A 20,194-nucleotide genomic window follows, 5' to 3' on the forward strand; every position below is an offset into this window, starting at 1 on the left:
AGCTGGAGAAAGGATGGGCATTGCTCCTGTGATTACTCTGTAATCCACTGACTGATGTGATCATAGGGTCATATAAAGGGGATCTTGAAAGTCACTGAGTCCTATCCTCCCCCTCCCCCATTTTACAGATGCTAAAACTGAGACCCACAGAGGTGACAGCCACATAGGTGGTAATCGTAGAGGCAGGATTTAAACCTGGTCTTCTGACTCCAAATCCAGCACTTTGACCATTGGAGCATGCTGCTTTCCAGTATAATAAAGCCATGTGTATGCTGCTTCAGCTTTGATCCCAGTCATAAGATAACAATCCTGGTGTGAGGATGTCTCCTATCTTATCATTATGTAAATGCCCTCTGTACCTATGCTGAACCTGTCCCCCATACCTGGAAGGCATTCTCTCCTTACCTCTGCAGCTCAGAATCCCTCCTTTCCTTCAAAGCTCAGCTCAAGGGCCACCTGCTTCTCCCTAAAGCCTATTCTTATTCTTCCATGCTAAGTTCTAGTGCCTTTTCCCTATGTATAACCCTTCAGATTTATATATTTACTCTAGTGCTTTGCCATTTCCTTGTCTGCTTTAGTCAGAGATGAGTCTTTCAATCCAATTCTAATCTCTCTAAGGTGTCCTCCCATGAGTATCAAAGAGCAAAGAGACAAGGAAGAACTTTAAAATGGAAGGAAGCCCTGGGTCTTTTTAAGTAAAGCTCAGGAAAATTCACACCTAGGGAAATCCTAAGGAAGATTACTTAATTAATCCACATAGGTGTTCCCTGTTCTCCAGTGCAGTGTGTCTCTGAGAATTAACTCGATCACTGAGACATAGAGTCCATGAATTCTTCAGACTCTGCTCCTCTTACTTCCTCCAGGTATTCAATGTACCTTCAACTCAAGGGGTAAGAGAAAGAAATCTCATCTCCTAAAGACTCCAGTGATTATCTATATCATTGGGACTATCCCCCACCTACAGTCTCTCTGAAGTGATGCTGATACTTCAAAGGGAGTGACTGGACACCTGAAGTGAAGGTAGGTGAGCGAGAAGGGTTAGCTTAAAGTTTGGTCCAACTGTAGTCTTATGGCACATGGTTAGGTGATGACACATAGCATACACTTGGTCAAATTCTTTACATTTATTGACTATAAAATCACTTCCATGTCCAATAGATTTTGTTTTGCTTCTATTTTGAATTTCTATCTGATGCCGTTTGCAGGAGATAGAGGAGTATGACAAGGAGACATGATGCTTGTTGAGAGGACTCGAGGCCAAGCTGTCCGCCATTTAGAAAGCAAGTGTCATGGGATGGGTGGTATCCCATTAGCTAAGGCAAAGAGAAAGGCTTCATTTCACAGCGATAAAACCATGCCAATTGCCAGAGACATTAGGAGAGGAAGGCAAAGGGAACCAGAGAGAGGAAAATATAGTGAGGATTGGAAACGGTTAGTGTGTACATGCCTACTGGTCTACTTGGGAAACACTGTGACCACATCATAACCCTCAGGTGGGGTTACTCTCTCTCGGGCATGCTTTTCACAATAGATGCAGTCCTCCACGAAGAAATGGCCCTTCTGCTTCAGGTTGGTCCCACAGTCACTGCACACGTAGCACTCCGGGTGTCGATGCTTGTCTCGAAGCTTGACAAACACACCACTGTGAAAAAAGGTTCTGTTAGTCTTATATGATTGCCATCCCATGAGCATCAAAGGATCATAGATTTTGAGCTAGAAGGGACCTTACAGATCATACAGTTTAACCCACCCACTCATTTTATTTTACTTTTTGTTTTTGTTTATCTTTATTTTTTAATCCACTCATTTTAAAGATATGTGGGCTAAGGCTCAGAGAAATTGAGGAAACCACTCATGGTCACATAGCTTGTATCAGAGAGATAAGACTAGAACCCCAATCTCCTGATCTTCCAGACCAGTTTTTGTGTTTTATACCCATTTGCCTCATGGACTCTGCCTAGGGCTGGGACTCATGCTCCCTGTCAAAGAAATAGAAACCACATTTCTTATAGCCAAAAATGATGAAATATGTAGGCAAAAGGAAGGTAGGATCACAGATATACAAGTGGAAGGGAACTCAGAGGTCAGATGAAGACAGGGGAAGGGGAAAGGGCTTTCTCTCCCATGGAACTCACCTGCCAATTAGTGGCCATTTGGGAGAGCATTAATATACTCTTGATGTGTAAGAATCAGTTGGTATTATTTATGCATAAGTGAGTGACTCCTACAGGGATTTCATTACAGATGAGAGGGAAGTACTTACACGATGCCAGTGCCACATTTGTCACACATGGGCAGCTTCTGGGCATTTCCAATTGATGCAGCAACTTTGGTAACAGGTGCTTTTACACTTCTGAATCCTGAAGGTTTATTGGGGTCCCCTTAAATTTGGAGAACACATCAAGTAAGATGGAAAGTAAAATACTATTTAGGTGGAAATTTTAAGTATTTAAAGTATTTTTGCACATTTTTTCAACTGAGCCCTTAATAACTCTATAAGGTAGATGTTACAAGTAAACCTGTCATCTTCATTTTATGGGTTCCAAGAAGATAAGTCATTTCCTCAAAGTTACACAGTAAATAAATGTCAGAAGTGGGTTTTGACCCCAAGTTTTCCTGACTGCAATTTCTAGTACCCTTACTATCTCTCTCTCATTATTTAATATTTGCCAGTGCTTGGTCACTAGGATGAGGTATAAATGGAGTTTACAGGTGAGGAAAACCAAAGCAATGAAAAACAAGGTCTTTTTCGGCTGAGATGCAGTCATAATTAAAAGTTCATTACCTGGTCATTGGCTCAATCATAGAGAGCCAAGGATCAACCTTGCAGCAATGTCATACAATCCTAGGGCCCTCATGAGACAAACAAATGAAGGAAAAACTAAAAAGATTCCATTGTTTCAGTTTGATATTTATTTTTTATTTGAAATTTTTATTTAATTAATTGATTTAGAATATTTTTCCTTGGTTACATGATTCATATTCTTTCCCTCTCCTCCTCCCACCTCCCTCCCATAGTCAACGAGCAATTCCATTGGGTTTACATGTGTCAGTGATCAAGACCTATTTCTATATTATTAATATTTGCACTAGAGTGATCATTTAGAGTCAATATCCCCAATCATATCCCCATCAACTAGTTTAGTATTTGTTGATGTACTAATTATCTAATCTGTTCCACTCATTTCCTTTGGCCAGTCAGTAGACATTTATTAAATACCTACTATGTACCAGCATTGAGTACTAAGTGCTGGGCATTCTGCTAAACACTTTGGAAGTGATTTTTCCAAACCCAAACTCTCCTTGAAGCCACTAAAATCTTTTTGTTTGGTTGGCCTTATAAGTCTGTGGTTCTTGTAACCTTGTTGTCTACTCAAAATTTGGAAACACACATGCACACACACACACACACACACACACACACACACACACAACATTGTTAGGCATGCGATACTTTCTCAAGCATTGGGAGTCCATCCAGAAAATGTTCCTCTTTTTCCCTGACGTTAGCACATCAGGATATCTTTGGCCTACTCCACCATGAAAAGGAGGAAACAGCAATGATTTCCTTTACCTGGACAACTCTAAAGCATAAACCAGCTGTTGAAACAAAGTCTTATTAAGTATAAACACTTGTCTCAGGGAGCTTCTTGGGACTGAAAGAATAGCACTGATTCATCAGTAAACAGAGAAACATTTACTTCCCATTGATAACCAATGCAGGATGACAGTCCTAGAAAAAGTAACCAAGTTTCTAGGAGATGTGTTGTCTGGTGACACATTCTTAAGCTGATTTTGCCGCTTCTGGAATATATAAACCAACACCGAAAATCACAGGAAGGGGGAGGGATAGGAATTACAATAACTGGATTCTACGTTTAGTCATGTGTCTCCTGTTCCCATCACAAATGTGCCACTTACTGGAACTGGAGATAAAGCTCATTATAGCCTTAAAGATCATCTAGTATACTTCCTCTACCCCCTTCAGTGGCAAAAAGAAAAAAAAAAAAGGGACAGGGAGTTAAAAAGTTATTTTTCCATTGTCATATGGCTAGTTAAAGACAAAACAAGGATTATAACCCAGGTCTTCTGACTTCCAGTCTACTGTTCTTTGATTTGATATTCACTCATTTATTAAATGTTTACTTAAAAAATTAAAAAATAATAATAATAAATAGTATTCTCTAAGGGCTTATATTTTACTGAATCATTGGGTAAGTATATAAGGGAATAAGTTAATACAAAAAAACATAAAATAATTTCAGGTACAGTGAGGTCACTAAAAACTGGGTGAAGGGGCAGTTACAGATAAGGAAAATCATTGTGTAGGAGGTGGCATTTGAGCTGGAAGGAGACTCAGAGTTCTAAGAGGTAAAAATGAGGAGGGAGTATGTTGTAGGCATGGGGAAAGCCTTGCAAGGGCACAAAGAGACAGGGGACCACAAAGAGGCCAGTCTGAATGGAATGTAGAATGTGTGAGAGGGAGTGACAGAAAGTCAGTCTAGAAAGATAGTTTTAGCATCTCAGTGGGAAGTGTCTTACTGAACAAAAAGAGCAACTTATACTTCATCCTAGAGTCAATAAGGAACTACTAAAGTTTCTTGAGAGCATCTGGGTGGAGCAGTGGATAAAGGGCCAGGTCTGGAATCAGGAAGACTCATTTTCCTTAGTTCAAATCTGGTCTCAGATACTTTACTGTGTGTGTGACTCTGGGCAAGTCACTTAACCCTGTTTACCTCAGTTTCCTCATCTGTAAAATGAGTTGGAGAAGGAAATGGCCAACCACTCCATCATCTTTGTCAAGAAAATCCCAAATGAGGTCACAAAGAGTTGGACACAACTCAACAACAACAAGTTTCTTGAGCAAAAGAATGATGCAATTAAGCTGGTGGCTTTAGGAAAATCAATTTGATGGGGAGCAAGTAAACCATAGATTGAATAGAATGGAGGTGAGGAGACTAATTTGGAAGCTTAATATAGAAGCCTAGGTGAGAGGCAGTCAAGTCACTGGAGGGGAGAGTTAGATGTAAGAGATATTGGGAAGGTAAAATCAATATGATTTGGCATTACCTCTCTACGATCACTACCTATGTGGATCCTGTTCAAGCTTCTCTATGATGCCAAACAATAAGAATGTTTTGAGTCAAATGAAACCTAGTATCTCTGGAAAGCTCTTTAGCACTGGACAGTCTCGGGACTTCAACTGAAACTGGTTATTTTCTCACTCTCAGTGGCACTTTGGATGGCTTAATGGAGCTTACTTTAAAAGACATTCCCTAATCGCAAGGTCCTTGCCTCTTAAAATGGACAGCTTTGTGACAGGCACAGAGAATAATATAGGAAATTCAGCAATCTCAGGAAATACAGAAGTTCAAGAAATCAGGTTGTGTTGAGATTTTGTGTACTTCGATTACTGCAGTCTAGTGATTTGAGATTTGTTTGTTTTCAGTTGAGATTTGCTCCACTTCCCACCTCCCTCCTACCCCCGATCCCACATATAATTTCTGATAGACTCCGTACAATTCCTGGCCTGTCAGCTAGACTTTTTGAAGGTTGGATACTGGGTGGGAAGTTGAACCAAAGACCTCTAAGAACTTTCTTAACTCTCTCACACTAGAATCAACCAGACAGCTACTCCCTCCTATTTCCTCTAATCAGGTAGCAGGAGGAAGATGGGCTGTAGTCATTAGTGACTTAGCCGTCTGCTTACACTGCTCCCTGTCTATGTGACAGGCTGTTCCAGTTGAAAAGCTGTTCAGTATCCTTCACTTCTTTTTCTCCTCCTACTTGACATTATCTCATTCCTGCTGTCTCCTTCTTGTTCCTAGGTGCCTTACATGCAAGGCCTTTCCTGGTCCAGAAATTCTTAACATTTTGCATCATGGACCCTTTTGGCATTCTGATGAAGCCCCTGGTCCCTTCTCAGAATGTTTTTAAATGCACAGAATAAAATACATAGGATTAATAAGGAAGTTAATAATACTGAAATACTACTGCTTTTAAAAAAAAAGTTTTTTAAGTTCACAAACCCAGGAGGAGACTGCCTGCCCTAGAAAGTTCTTTTTTTTTTCTTCTTCACATTGTTCTGGATCCAGGTTGACCTAATCAGAAATCCTCAGAATTAATTTCTTTTTTTTTTAACTCTTACCTTCCATCCTAGAATCAATATTAAATATTGGTTCTAACATAGAGGAGCAGTAAGGGCTAGGCAATGGAGGTTAAGTGATTTTCCCAGAGTCACACAGCTAGGGAGTGTCTGAAGCCGCATTTGAACACAGGACCTTTCTATCTACTGAGTCACCTAGCTGCCCTCTCAGAATTAATTTCTAAAAAGAGAGCCTCTAAAATGGATTTTCCTGAGTGCTGTCGTCTTCCCTCACTATAAAAAAAAATACAATGAGCCTCTTGTCCAGAAAATGATTTGTCCTCTACAACTGCCGAATGATCCCTTTTTCCACAAGGACTACCCAGGAGGGAAAAATAAGAGACCAAACTAGCAAATAGGTGATAGATGAGGCAGGTGCCAATGTCACACTCTCTTCTAGGTCTGAGGGAAAGCTAAAATATTGGGCAACACAGTAAGGATCCAAAGGGACCCTGACAGGGAATAGAATGATTAATGAAACAAGTATTTATTAAACCCTTACTATGTGCCAGGCACTGACTGAGCTTATATCAGTGACCACTCGAGTCATTTTTCACCTAAGTATAAATGAGAATTTTTGAGATAGCTTTAAGGGAAACAGAGATGTTACAGATTTTTATCAGCAGGGTTTGAGGTTCTCTGGTATGAAAAGTGTGAAGGGTGATGGAGGTTGGGGACAGAGGATGAATCTAGAAGTAGAAAATTTCTTGCAACACAAAAAAAGGTTAAGAATCTCTATTCTAGTGGCTCTAATGAGTCTTAAAGAACACACAGAGACTTTCCTAGGATCTACCACCTCCTTTCTTTTACCTTTGAAAAAGATAAACATTTATGAGAAGATGGAGATGAGGGAAAGAAGGAAAGGGACAGAAGGGTCTAAAATGCATGGGATAATAGATTTGGAGCTGGAAAGAACCTTAGAACTCATTTAATAAATGAGAAAAATGAAGACCCAAAAGATTAAATTACTTTTCAAAGGTCATATGAGTAGTATCAGAACCAGTTTACAAAGCCAGCTCCTCTGACTCCAAATGAAGTGCCTTTTCCATTATTACTGCCTCCCTCATGAGATGAAGAAGAACAAGGTCTCCAGGGAAGCCAAAGAGGCACATTACAAGGCCCAAAGTATAGAAAAGAAACCTGGAAAGATATCTAAGTCTGTCTGAAAGAAAGAGGCCCTGGGGACTGACTCATCAGAATGAGCAAGCCCTGGATTCTAGAGTTCTGATAATCCTATCTGAAATAGTTCCTAATACACTCTAGATCTGGCTGGTCCAGAATGGTTACAGGACCACACTCACACCCTCTCTGGCAGGACCCCGTATCTATTATCCTTGTGCTGCATTAAGAACTAAAGATGGCACATCCCTTCTCTCTCCTAGTGTAATGACCCACATTTTGTCCTCCAAAAATGAAAGCAGGGAGACTGGGTTTTACTTCTGATTCATTCTAACCAGATCTGTCATCGTCCTTTGCCCTCAGACCTTCACATCCTTTCCAAGTCCAACAGGAAAGCTGCATTTGGGCTTATAGAAAACCAAAGGGGTGGAGAGAGAAACTTTATAATTGGAAACAATTCATGAGGGGAAAAAAAAACCTTCACAAAGTTTATAAGTAAGGGAGTCTTGGTTCCCTTGTTTACTAATAGCATGACCTTGGGCAAGTCCCTTGACCAATCTAAGTCATAGTTCCCTCCTCCATAAGATGAGGAAGCTGGATTTGAGGATTTCTAAGGATCTCTAAAGCACTAACTTTCTATGTCTCTGTGACCCTAAGACATTTACATGGAACACAAGTAAAACAAAAGAAATATCCAGCTCAAAGTCCAGCTTTTTAAAATAGGAAATAATACTAATGGGTAATTTTGTACAAAAGCAGACTCTTTTTCAGACCTTTAGGCAAACTCCTTCTCTGTGTTCAGTGGATCCTATTCTGGAAAGAACTTAATGAAATGATGCAAAAAAAAAAAGTAAAATCAGAGGATTGAGTATATACTAACCATGACAACCTAATAAGAAGGAAAAGGAAGAAAGATGAATAAATGAAGACTCCTAATGGAGACTCCAATGGAGTGGCTATGGGGTGAGATATTTGGGGAATTTTGGACCAGGTCTGTGATTTCACTTACACAGGGGATTTCCAGGGAGGAAACTTTTCCCTTACCAATGAAGATTAGCCAATGTTCCACAGCTAGGTCTTAGCAAGTTTCCATGGGACACTGAGTGGTTAAGTGATTTGTCATGGGTCCCTCAGCCAGTATGTGTCAGTGATAGGACCTGAACCTAGGTTTTCCTGACTCTGAGGCTGATTCTCTATCCATTATGCCATACTGCCTTCATTACAATATTTATAGCTTAGTGATTAGATAGCTATCCAACAACATTTGAGAAATAGAAAAATAGCTAATTACATTACAAATGGCTTCCACTTATGTGTAATTGGTATTGAAATGGCATATTAAATTTAGAATCACCTTTTCTAAAAAAAAAAAGGAAAATAATAAATGACTCCAAGACTTTTGTGTAACCAGCTCAAATGACAAACACAGCTTACCTTTCTCCTCAGACTCTAGAATTTCCTGCAACACCAGGAATGAGGTGGATTGTTTGGGTGGCTCATTTAGCTCCTGCTTCTCTTGTAACATCTTGTAAACTTCTGAATCTTTGGCGATGCCGATGTTGCTTGAAGGCTGGCTGTGTTCTAAGCTATAAAGAATGTTTGGAAATTCATAATGAGCCATCACGAGGTTTGAAGAGTTATCTTTTTCCCTTCCTTCAAAAATAAGAAACAAAACACCAAACAAAAATCATCCCCCCAAAATGAAAGCCGAAACTCCCTTCCACTCCAACAATGTGCAATTTTAGCTGGCTGGGGTTATGAACCAAGCAAAAACAACTTCTTCCAAATGGCTTCAGTAACACAGTTTTAAAAGAATGTTTGGGATAGACCTATCCTGATAAAAGAAAATAAATTCCAGTGACATGTAGAACTGGGCTCTTAACTGTTTTTGTGCCTTGGACCCCCTGGCAGTCTGGAAAAGCCAACGATCCTCATCTCAGAATAATACTTTTAAAAAGCAGAAAATAAATTACATAGGATTACAAAGGAAACAATTCTGCTGATATGAAGTTTTTAAAATATTCAAAAAACAAGTTCATGGAACCCAGGTTAAGAAGCCTGCTTTAGAGACTGATTTTTATACATTATTCTAGTCCAGTGGCATGGACTATGGGTTCTTTAAGTAAACAAATATGTGTACTATGTATTTATGAACCAGCAATTTCATTGGCATTAAAGAATGCCCAGTGAGGAAACTTCCTTTATCAATGAAGATCTGCAAAAGCTCTGAAATGAGAGTGTTAAAGAATTGCCTCGGGTATACAGAGGAAAAATGACTTGCCTAAGATCATCCTGACTTAGAGATCAGTCATCTCTTTACCTACTGCATTACCTGGGCATGCTGAAAGTATACATTATGATGTTAATTGTGACAGGGAAAAATTAATCCTGTCTTAAGGAACCAACGAGGAATCATCTGGACCTAATTTGTTCTCTACAGCAGCCTAATGCACAGGAAAAAGGCTCAGTCCTACAAATGAGCTCAAAGCAAGCTAAATTATCAGGCACTCTGGCCTCTGAGGAAAAGAAACATGCCAGCAATGCCTTGTACACAGTAGGCACTCAATAACAGCTTACTAACTTAAGCTAAATATCATTGTGCCTCAGAGTTACAATTCTGGGTACTTGGAAAGAAGAATCATAACTAAAATTATCTTTATGCTCATATGAATAAAAGAGAAAATCACTTCAGTAAACTAGTGTTGAAGAGTCTCTTCTCCTGTTACGCTAATTGGTATTGCAGTGGGCAGCTAGGTGGCACAGTGGATAAAGTGCTATGCCTGGAGTCAGGAAGACTCAGATTTGTGAGTTCAAATCTGGCCTCAGATACAGACTAGGTGTGTGACCCAGGGCAAGTCACTTGACCTCTGTTTACCTTAATCTACTGGACAAGGAAATGGCAAGCCACTCCAGTACATTTGCCAAGAAAACACCAAATGAGGTCATGAAGAGTTGAATAGAACTGAAAAACAACTGAACAACAACATCTCAAAGATTCAGGCAAGCTGACCTCTGGTGTCACAGCTCTGTAGTCTCCAGACTTCTCTCCCCCTTCTACTCCAATATTCAACATACAATCTGATTATCTGACTCAAGGAAACTACAAGAAGGTGGGAATGTTTTTCATTGCATTTAAGAACTTAGTTACTCGTTTTCCAATCAATGATTAGTGTAAAGTATAGGAAAAGCTTGATCTCAGAATATTGGGGAATGACTTGAGCTAGCATTCCTCTTCCCGCTCTCTCTAAGCACCCAGGAAATTGTTTTACTCTCTTGATCACTCATGAACCCCCAAATCAAATACCTCCCACCTCACCTTTCAGTTTGAAAAACTAACTCCGGGTCTATTTGTAGAAGGCCTCCTGAGAAACCAGTTTCCTTTAGCAAGTGAGGGAGAGGAGAAGAAAGAGGATGTCTCATTGGGATGATGAGATATAGGAGACTATATGTATTAGAGGATTCTAAGTTCACCTTTAAGGGAGTAGGCTCGTGTCCTAGATTCTCTGAAAGCAATCATGCCCTTAAGTACCACCCCCTCACCATCACTCTAGGTTCTCAATAGCTAAATGAGGCAGGACGTTGGTTTACTTCCTTCCCAGGTTCCATCTTCCAAGGGACAATCTGCTTGCTATTTAGTCTGTGGGATGAAGGGAAAACTACATAATCATCAGGTGTCCTCTCATCTCATATTTCTCTACTCTCTCTTTTCCCTATTCACACAATAAAAATATTTTTTGGCCAATAGAGGCCTCCCTGGCACCCCAATGGAAAAATCTAATCATAGTCAAACTGCAGCCTGTCTCTTCAGACTCAACCAGCATCTTTCAGGGGCAGGATGATCCAGAAGATAAACTATCAGAACAAAATGACCACCCATCAGATCTTCCTGATAACTTAAAAGTATGAAATGTGCTCTGTGATTTATAAATATAACGACTATATAAATTTAATTTTCACCGAGAAGTAAAGATTTTTTAAAAAGAATATTAATCACATTAGAGTATTTTATATTTATCAATCCTTTTCTGGGAAGGAAGATTATCCAATTTTGACCACAGTTTTCTACCACAGAATCATCAGAGAATCTCAGAGATGGAAGGGTTCTGGGTGGCCATCTAAGCAACCAACCAGTACACAGAAAAGACTCCAATCTACAACATATTTGGAGAAATGGTCCAGCTGTTGCTTATGAAGGGAATACCTGCTTCCTCCTAAAGCATCTCGTTTCACTTTTGAATAGCTCTAATGAGTAGTTTGGGGAGGCGGGTTGGTTTTTCTTAAATCACAAGTAAATGTGTCTCTTTGCAGCTCTCAGCCTCATTCTTGGTTCCTCCCAATGAGACCAGCAAAACAAGTCTTTTTTTCCCACATAAAAGCCTTTCAAATGAAGGCAGTTATCATGTACTACTTAAATCTTGTTTTCTCAGGATAAACATGCCAGATCCCTCAACTGATCTTTTCATGGTATGTTCTTGAGGTTCTTTGCCATCCTGGTTCATGTTCTGAATTCTCTTTAATTTTTTTAAACCCTTACCTTCTGTTTTAGGATCCACACTAGCAGTTCCAAGGCAGAAAAGTAGTAAAAACTAGGCACCTGGAGTTTGGTGACTTGCCCAGGATTACACAGGTAGGAAGTGTCTGAGGCCAGAAGATCCTACCATCCCTAAGTCTGGCACTCTATCCACTGAGTTACCTAGCTGCCCCTCCCTTGAGTTTTTAATGTCCTTTCTAAATTGTGGCACCCAGAACTGAATACAATATCCTGCTATGATTTGACCAGAGCAAAATATAGCAAAACTACTACTTTCATAGTCCTGGATACCATTCCTCTTTTAAAGGAGTTTAAGATTTTATTAATTCATTTCTTTTCTTTTTTAGGGGGGTGGCACTCTATCACATTATTTGTGATATCACTTGATTTGCCATATGTTGATTGTTTCCAATTATATCAGGTCAAGCTACATAGTATCTGTTGGAAATATAAAACTATAAATTTTTTTTACCATAATTACAGATCTTTAAACAAAAATAGAAAATAGAAAACCGATGTCTTCTCTTTGGTTACTGCCATTCACCAACCTTAAATCACTTAGTCCAGTTCTCTTCCCAATACATCAATCTCATTTATAACTTTGAGAAGCTATCTAGCTTCTTCTTGAATACCACAAGTGATAGAAAACTTGTTATGTCATGAGATAGACTATTTCATTGTTGTTGTTCAGTGGTTTCAGTTATATCTGACTCTTCATGACTCCAATTAGGGTTTTCTTGGCAAAGATATTAGAGTGGTTTGTCATATCCTTCTCCAACTCATTTTATAAATGAGAAAACTGAGACAAACAGAGTTAAGTGATTTGTCCAGAGTCACGTAGTAAGTGTATGAGGACAGCTTTTAACCCAGGACTTCCTGACTCCAGACCTGGTGCTTTTCCACTGTGTCACCTAGCTACCCATTTCATTGCTGGATAGTCCTAATTACTAGGCCATTCTTCCTAGAATTAATTCTGGATCTGTTTCCCTTAAAGTTTTATCATTAGACTCACTGGTCCCAATCTACATGTTAGAAATGAACACATTAAGATTTGTTCACCTTTCATGAGCTCTTCAAATAATTGAGGTAAGTTCTGAGTCTCTTTGGCACATGGTACTATGGGTTTAGGAGCAGGGAAGAGGTTGTGGGTGTGTCTAGGACTCAGAACCAGTTACTATCCAAAGTACTAAATATTTAAATTGAAGCCCTGAAGATCTATTTGTCACAAACCCATTTATATTTTTAAACCAACTTCCCAAATAAACAGAGTCCCTATTCCTGTTCTTAAAGTAGAATGTTTGCTTTCTTTCTTCAGCTGTTGAATCTTAATCATTCCCTATAACATTAATCAGAGAGTTATTTATAAACTCCTCTCTCCCTTCACTTTCAGTTACTTTAAACTTCAGGATGGCATCTGTGGCATTTCAAAGAATCACAGATTATAGCTGGAAGGGACCACAGAAGCCAACTAGCCCAAATCTTTCATTTTACAGGTAAGAACCCTGAGACCTAGGAGATTAAGTGATTTGTCCAGTGCCACACAGGTAGGAAGCTGTAGCGTGTGGATTTAAACTCAGATCCTCTGACGCTAAATCTTGCACCTTTTCACTATTCTGGGTAACCCATCATTCTCTGTTACCAAAGTCTTATTTTCACATTGCCCCAAGTAAATGTCCAAGAGTCACTAAAAATGGTATTTAGAAATTTAAACTATAGTGTTATCAAACACTGTTTCCAGAAATAACATAAAAATTGCCGTCATTTTTTTTTAATTTTTTATTTTTAAAATAAACCCTCACCTTCTATCTTGGAGTCAATACTGTGTATTGGCTCCAAGGCAGAAGAGTGGTAAGGGCTAGGCAATGGGGGTTAAGAGACTTGCCCAGGGTCACACAGCTGGGAAGTGTCTGAGGCCAGATTTGAACCTAGGACCTCTTGTCTCTAGGCCTGGCTCTCAATCCACTGAACTACCCAGCTGACCCCCAAAATTGCCATCTTTGATGAAACAGACATTGAGAGCATCACAAAAGAGCTATGTGTTAGACATTTGCCTTCAATAAAGACATAGACAAATAGTGCCACAATAGGCTAATATTGACTCTAGGGAAAATACACATGACCAGAGACATGCATTAGGAAAAAGTGACAAAAAAAAAAAAAAAAAAAAGGTACAGAAGTCTAAGGCGTTTACACAATTTCTTGCATGGTGTAAGGAGAAGTGGAGGTGAGGGTGATAGAGAAAGCTACATTAAGATGGTCTCAGAAACACACCATTCATTAATGATCTACATGGAAGACGCAATCCAAGGAATTGGATGTGTGAGTCAATGCAATTACAGTTTTGGTCCAATTATAGGCTACACTTCTCCCCCCTTCCATGCCTCTTCCCCTTCCCCTCCAAAATGGCTCATAAGACACATGAAAGCTACAGATAATTACCGCTGTTTTTCAGTTTGTACTTGGGTAAATATTTTTTTTCTTTTCAAAGAGACCTCATTTTATGAGTAAGGTCCATATGGGAAGTGACTAATCCAATAGAAGATATCATACTTAACAGTTTCTTATCAGTCTCCAAACTGTGATTATTCACTCGTAGAAAGGATAAGCTTCAATATAAGAGTGTTATACCTATCTTTGTCGCCTTTTATGGACAGAATGAACTGGCATAATTGTTCCTAAGTCTTTTGGGGTTATGGGGGGTCTTGTGTTGGTATTCTCTTGATCAACATTTTCTGTCTCTCTCAAAGACAAGCTTGGAAGTCATGTTGTAACACAGATTACTTAAACATTTAAAGAATTTAAAGTATCTCTTCAGTGTTAGGGGCTTAATGGCATCCCCCAAACTGCTCATATGTGGGAAGCTACCCATAAGGGGAGCAGTTGCAAGACCTCATTTTGTCCTAATGTGAAAAGAAACCAAGAGTAAAAGGGTCAAATCTTGAAGAAAAAAAAATTAAGAGATTATGCTCCTAAGAGAACAGTTGTGACACAGAGATTATTTTCGGGGGTCAGCTTGTAGTCCTTATGAAAGAGTTAGTCATGTTCCCACCAAGACAGCAACTTGGGCTGATACTCAGGTCAGAGAGGAACATGGGCTCCATGTCAAGTGGCTTCAGAACTGGCTGATTAACCACAGTACTAATTGATCAACAGATGCCAAGTTGGAGGGTATTTATTCTCTGGCAGTGAGCAACACAGTTCTGTACACAGTTCTGTCTGATTCAAAATGTTTAGCATTGACTTAGATGAAAACCTTGAATTCACTCTACCTAATATGCAGATAACACAAAGAAGAGAGGGAAAGCTAATAGAGGTTTTACAACACCGAAAATAATTTTGACAGGCTAGAATGACTGATGAGAACTTACAAGATGAACCCTCATAAAGATAACTGTGAAGTCACACAGTTTGTAAGTGGCAGAGCCAGGTCCATGACCAGTTTAGGACTATGACTACTCAGTTCTAAAGCTTTAATTATACGACTCACCAAATGATGTAGCAGTTCATATGAACCAGACCTCAGTGTTTAATTCACTGCAAACTCAATATGAGCCAACAATATGAATTAGCTGCCAAAAAAAATCCAATGCAATTTCAGGCTCCATTAATAGAAGTATGATGTCCAAAATAAATTATGTAACAAAACCTTTGTACTCAGACCTGGTCAGACCACATTCATGAGTCTCCTCTGTCCTGACAGATTTGAACAAGCCCAACAGAAAACACCGAGGATAGTAAAGGGCTTGGTGCTGGGTTATGTGAGGAGCTGAGGGGTCTTTGAGTCTAAAATTTAAGCTAGTTTTCTTTAAGATACTGAAAGACTATCCTAGGGATGAAGGATCACACTAGCTCTGGGAAGTCCCTTTAAGCATTTTATCAATACTAACTCCTGTACCACATACCAAAAAAAGAGAAATATGAAAATACTCTATGTTATAGACTTTTCAGAGAATGCAGATCTTCTGATCAGGAAGCTAAATGTGGGATAGGGCTAGGTGACTCAGTGGATTGAGAGCCAGACCTAGAGATGGGAAGTCTTGGGTTTAAATCTTGCCTCAGACACTTCCAGTTGTGTGACTCTAGGCAAGTCACTTAATCCCAATTACATACCCCTTTTACTGCTTTTCTGCCTTGGAAGGGATATCGATTCTAAGACAGAAAGTAAGGGTTGTTTTTTTGTTTGTTTGTTTGTTTGTTTGTTTGTTTGTTTTAATGCAGGACAGGGAACTAGGAAGAATAATAGAGGAACTGGGAGGAAAGAGGCAAAATGGCAATAATATTTTCTGGTTGGGCCAAAAGTATGGAAATGGACAATTGGAAACCAAAGCTATGGAAACCTCTGAAGAACTCCTTGAGGTATAAGGAGAGTAAGGCTGCAGGAAGAAAGGAAATATCTGTTTTCTAAGCAGGAACCAGCAGACCTAGGTTTTAGTTCTGACTGGTCCTTACTGGCTGTGTGACTCTAGACAAATCATTTAATTTCTTTTTAAAATGGATTTTTATTATTAATCTCTTTTGCTTTTCACATCACTTTTATTTCTCCCTTCCTTTTCCTCCTAAGCGGAATTTAGTAATAAAGAGTTAGGCATATGCATTAGAGAATAATAGTGAAAATGTAAAGCATCGATGTTGTAATTGTTTAGGAATCTGCCTAATCCTTGTTTTTGAAATACATGCAGTAACATGGCAGAGGGGTGCTTTTCTGGATATTCTCATTACATTAGGAGATGAATTTATGCAGAAACAACCTCCGGGCTCTAGGATCCTAGATTCAGAATGGGCGGGGACCTTAGAAGCCATCTAGTACAGCCCCTTCTTTTTATAGATAAGATAACTGAGGCTCCAGTGAAGTTAAATGTCTTGCCTAAGGTCACAAAGGAAACAAGTGTCAGGTTGAGAGGTTAATTGTTTCCTAGGATCATCATTACATATTCACTAAGAATTTATGGGTCCTCACTATATCTATGGGATCTATGAAAACACCAGAGTCCCAAGTTTAGACTCTAGGCAGAACTGATCATTATTGGATAGGCCAAAACAGACTTATTTTTATTGAATGATCTCAAATATCAAGCCTGGGAGAAGAAAGCTGAAGGCATTCCTGCAGGAGAACAAGCTCATCTACCTTGATAGATTTATGCTTCTTTCCTCCGGTAGAAGGTTCCTATATGGGGGTGAGGGACTATAGGTTCCTAAAGAGTAACAAAGACAAGGTCTCTATATTCACTCAACATTCACTCAGCAAAGTAACCTGTACAATATAATAGTTGACATTTATTGTGTGGTTTGGGGTCTAATGCTTTCTCCCTTCTCAAATGATCTTTCTGTGCATATGTTATCTCCTCTTAGTAGAATATAAGCTCCTTGAGGGCAGGGATTGTTCATATCTATCTTTGTGTCCCCAGTATCTAGCAAAGCACCTGTGAACTATAGGAAATAATTAAATGTTTGATGAATTAAATCGAAGACACTTTACATCTATTATCTCATTTGCTTCTCACAACCTGGTAAGACCGGTTAAGAGTTGGCCCCATTTTCCAAATGAGGAAATGAAGGCTGAAAAGATTGAATGACAGTTTATGGTTGGAAGTGCCTGGACCCAAAACCAGACCCTCTTACTCCTAGTTGGAAATAGATACTTCCTTCTCCCATCAGTCTAACCTGAGTACATGTTCACTTATTCATCTGATTCCAAATTCACTCACTGCTACACTGAACAGAGATTGCTGGAATGGGAGAAGGGAGAACAGTGGATTTTTTGTGAACAAATGAGACACTAGTTTGGGGGTTGTTTCAAGTTTCATTACTGTTTTCAGTGTTGGAAGCAGAGGGAAATGGCTAAGGTCCCTCAGCTCAGTTTAGATCATCAAAAAAGCCTCTCAAAGCTCAATGATTTAACATACTGCTGACCTATGCAAGGCTCAAACCAGAGCCCCAGGGAAAGAAGAGGCTCTGAAACCCCCACACCTGTCTGTTGAATTCAATGTTCACTCTTGCCTGGCCTTCCTCATTCCATTAAACAATGCCTCCCATTTTCAAATGTGTCTGGGACAGGATTCACTATGGTGACTTCATACAGGATGGACAATTACATGCATTGACAAGCTTGGAACGGCACGTGACCCAAGACAAACATCACCTGTGGAGGAACCCATGCATTAACTTAGAAACAAAGCATTCTGGGTGAACAGTTTAAAAAGAAAGAACCGGCTGGTCTGCAGATCTCTCACAGATCCCAAGGGAAGTGAAAAGAACATGCTGGTGGTAATGCCACAGCTAGTGAAGTACAGGCTAAATTACCTTGTGAGAGCAGGGCTATTAGGAGAGAATTTGCCTCTTAGAAGAATCCAGGCTTTTCTTCATCAAGAGAACCAGAAGAGGGAGGGAAATGCATGGGAAGCACAGCAGGTTCTGCTAACTCCGTTCCCATGGAACTGCTGGGGAGGGAAAGCAAACTAGCTCTTCCAGGAATCATCTGCAGGTGGTTTGAAATGGAGGAGGAACCGAGCCTCCTTTGCAGGGAAGTTTACCAGAAGGGCTGTTATGAAAAGGATGACAAATTGCTACAGGGAAGCTTGGGGAAGGGGGGGAGAGAGGTTGGAGACAGTTTAAGACTTTGTCATTTCAGAGAGTTGAGAGAGGGAGAAGACATGGCATGAGGGAAGAAGAAGAAGGAAGATATTAGTGAAAGGGAAAAAATCCAAGTGATGCTAAAAATATGACAACGTCACAAATAAGTGATAATTGATTTGGACACATAAATCCTAAATCATTGGTTCTCTTTAATAGGCTCATTGATCCAAAAGCTGGAAAAGACCTGAAAGGTCATCTAATCAATCCCGCCCCCCTTCATTTGACAGATGAGGAAAATGAGGACCATAAAAGTTTGGTGACTTTTCTAAGGTCATACAGGTAATGCCAGAGATGGATCTTGAATCTAGGTCCTCTAATTCCAGAGCCGGTGTTCTTTCCACTACATGATTTTGTCTCTGTGAAACATGGCACTTATTTGGTTATTGATCTCTGATCATAAGCATTTCAATATGGGAAGATATAAGACAAGGTTATTTCCTTTTTCTCTCCTTTATGGAAAACTAGACAAGACCTAAGGTAAAGCCAACCAAGATCAACATGCCTTCCAACATGGGTCACTTCAGTTACTTTACAGATGAGATTCCATATAAGACATGGATTCAAATCCTATCTCAGATGTTTAGGGAGGGAACTGGTAAGGGAAGAAAGGGAGACAATTTGGACTCAGAAGATGTATGATAACTATTGACCTCTCTGGCTTCCTTTAAGACCCAAATAAAAATCCTACCTTCTGAAAAAAAGTCTTCTCCCACCCCTTTTAACTCCTTCTGTGAGTTATTTTCTATTTAGCCTGGATATAGCTTGCTTTGAAGATATTTTTCATGTTATCTCCCCCATTAGACTGCAAGCTCCTTGAGGACAGGGATTATATATATATGTATATATATACATATTTTTTTTTTTTGGTAACCCCTTGCACTTAGCACAGTGCCTGGTTACAAAGTAAGTACTTAATAAATGTTTATTTATTTATTGTCATATATATATTTATATATATTATACATATTGTATAAATATATTCTAGAAACATATATTATATAAAAATGTATTTATATGTAAGAAAATGAGGCACTTGGGCTATTCTATATCTGACTCCCTGATGTCTAGCACTAGTTTAGATGATATGGTTAAACTAAAATTATACCAATTTGAAACACACAAACTGTGTGTGTTTCTATAGATTTCTATAGAATTCTCAGGAAGAAAAAAAACAGATTATTGAGGAGATCAAATAACTTTGCAAACATATCACCAGGATAAAGTTTCAGTTTACTCTGGACCTGCCTCAGAGAACTCTGCATCCATAGGAATGAAAAGAGAAGAGGGAATGTGAACATACTCACATTCCATTGTTTTGCTCTGAATTGGCCGCAGTCTTCGACTCCAAGGCATTATTAAAGTTAGAGATGTTTTCTGAAGAGTAGAGGTTGGCCGGGTTGTTGTACTGGGCAGTGATGACGCGGGGGGAAGCACTGGATGCTGGGCTTGCCGAGAAAGGCATGGCACTTCGGTTGTGGGCGCTTCCTACATGCAAGACTTCCTGGACACAAGGGAACAAAGGTCAAGTCAGAAAGTGCTGGAAACTTAAAGGTGTAGGAAGGCTGAATCATGTGATGGGTCCATGATTACTCATGAAATACCAACAGGTGGGCCACTTACTAAATGATGAATGGTTTGGGCCTGGCGATCTATAAAACAGGGAGGAACACATTTGAGGAATGTTGGGGAAATAAAGGAACATAAAGAAATAGTATAAAAAGGGTTAGAGAATGAACATGTGGTTTCATCAGTATAAAAAGCTTCCA

General features: G+C 39.4%; 1 protein-coding gene across 1 annotated transcript in view; it reads right to left on the minus strand.

Moving 5' to 3' along the window:
* Window positions 1-1,109: 1,109 nt before the first annotated feature.
* PDLIM1 (PDZ and LIM domain 1) overlaps window positions 1,110-20,194 on the minus strand; it is a 46,778-nt gene continuing 27,693 nt past the window's right edge. The window contains exons 4-7 of the mRNA XM_044665724.1: window positions 19,733-19,929; window positions 8,699-8,850; window positions 2,264-2,381; window positions 1,110-1,642 (exon numbers count right to left, since the gene is read on the minus strand). Of these exons, the coding sequence (XP_044521659.1) occupies window positions 1,456-1,642; window positions 2,264-2,381; window positions 8,699-8,850; window positions 19,733-19,929 (654 nt within the window). The 3' untranslated portion in view covers window positions 1,110-1,455. The remainder of the gene's footprint in view (window positions 1,643-2,263; window positions 2,382-8,698; window positions 8,851-19,732; window positions 19,930-20,194) is intronic.

This window comes from Gracilinanus agilis, chromosome 2 (assembly GCF_016433145.1).
Source record: "Gracilinanus agilis isolate LMUSP501 chromosome 2, AgileGrace, whole genome shotgun sequence".
In the NCBI taxonomy this organism is placed as follows: domain Eukaryota; kingdom Metazoa; phylum Chordata; class Mammalia; order Didelphimorphia; family Didelphidae; genus Gracilinanus; species Gracilinanus agilis.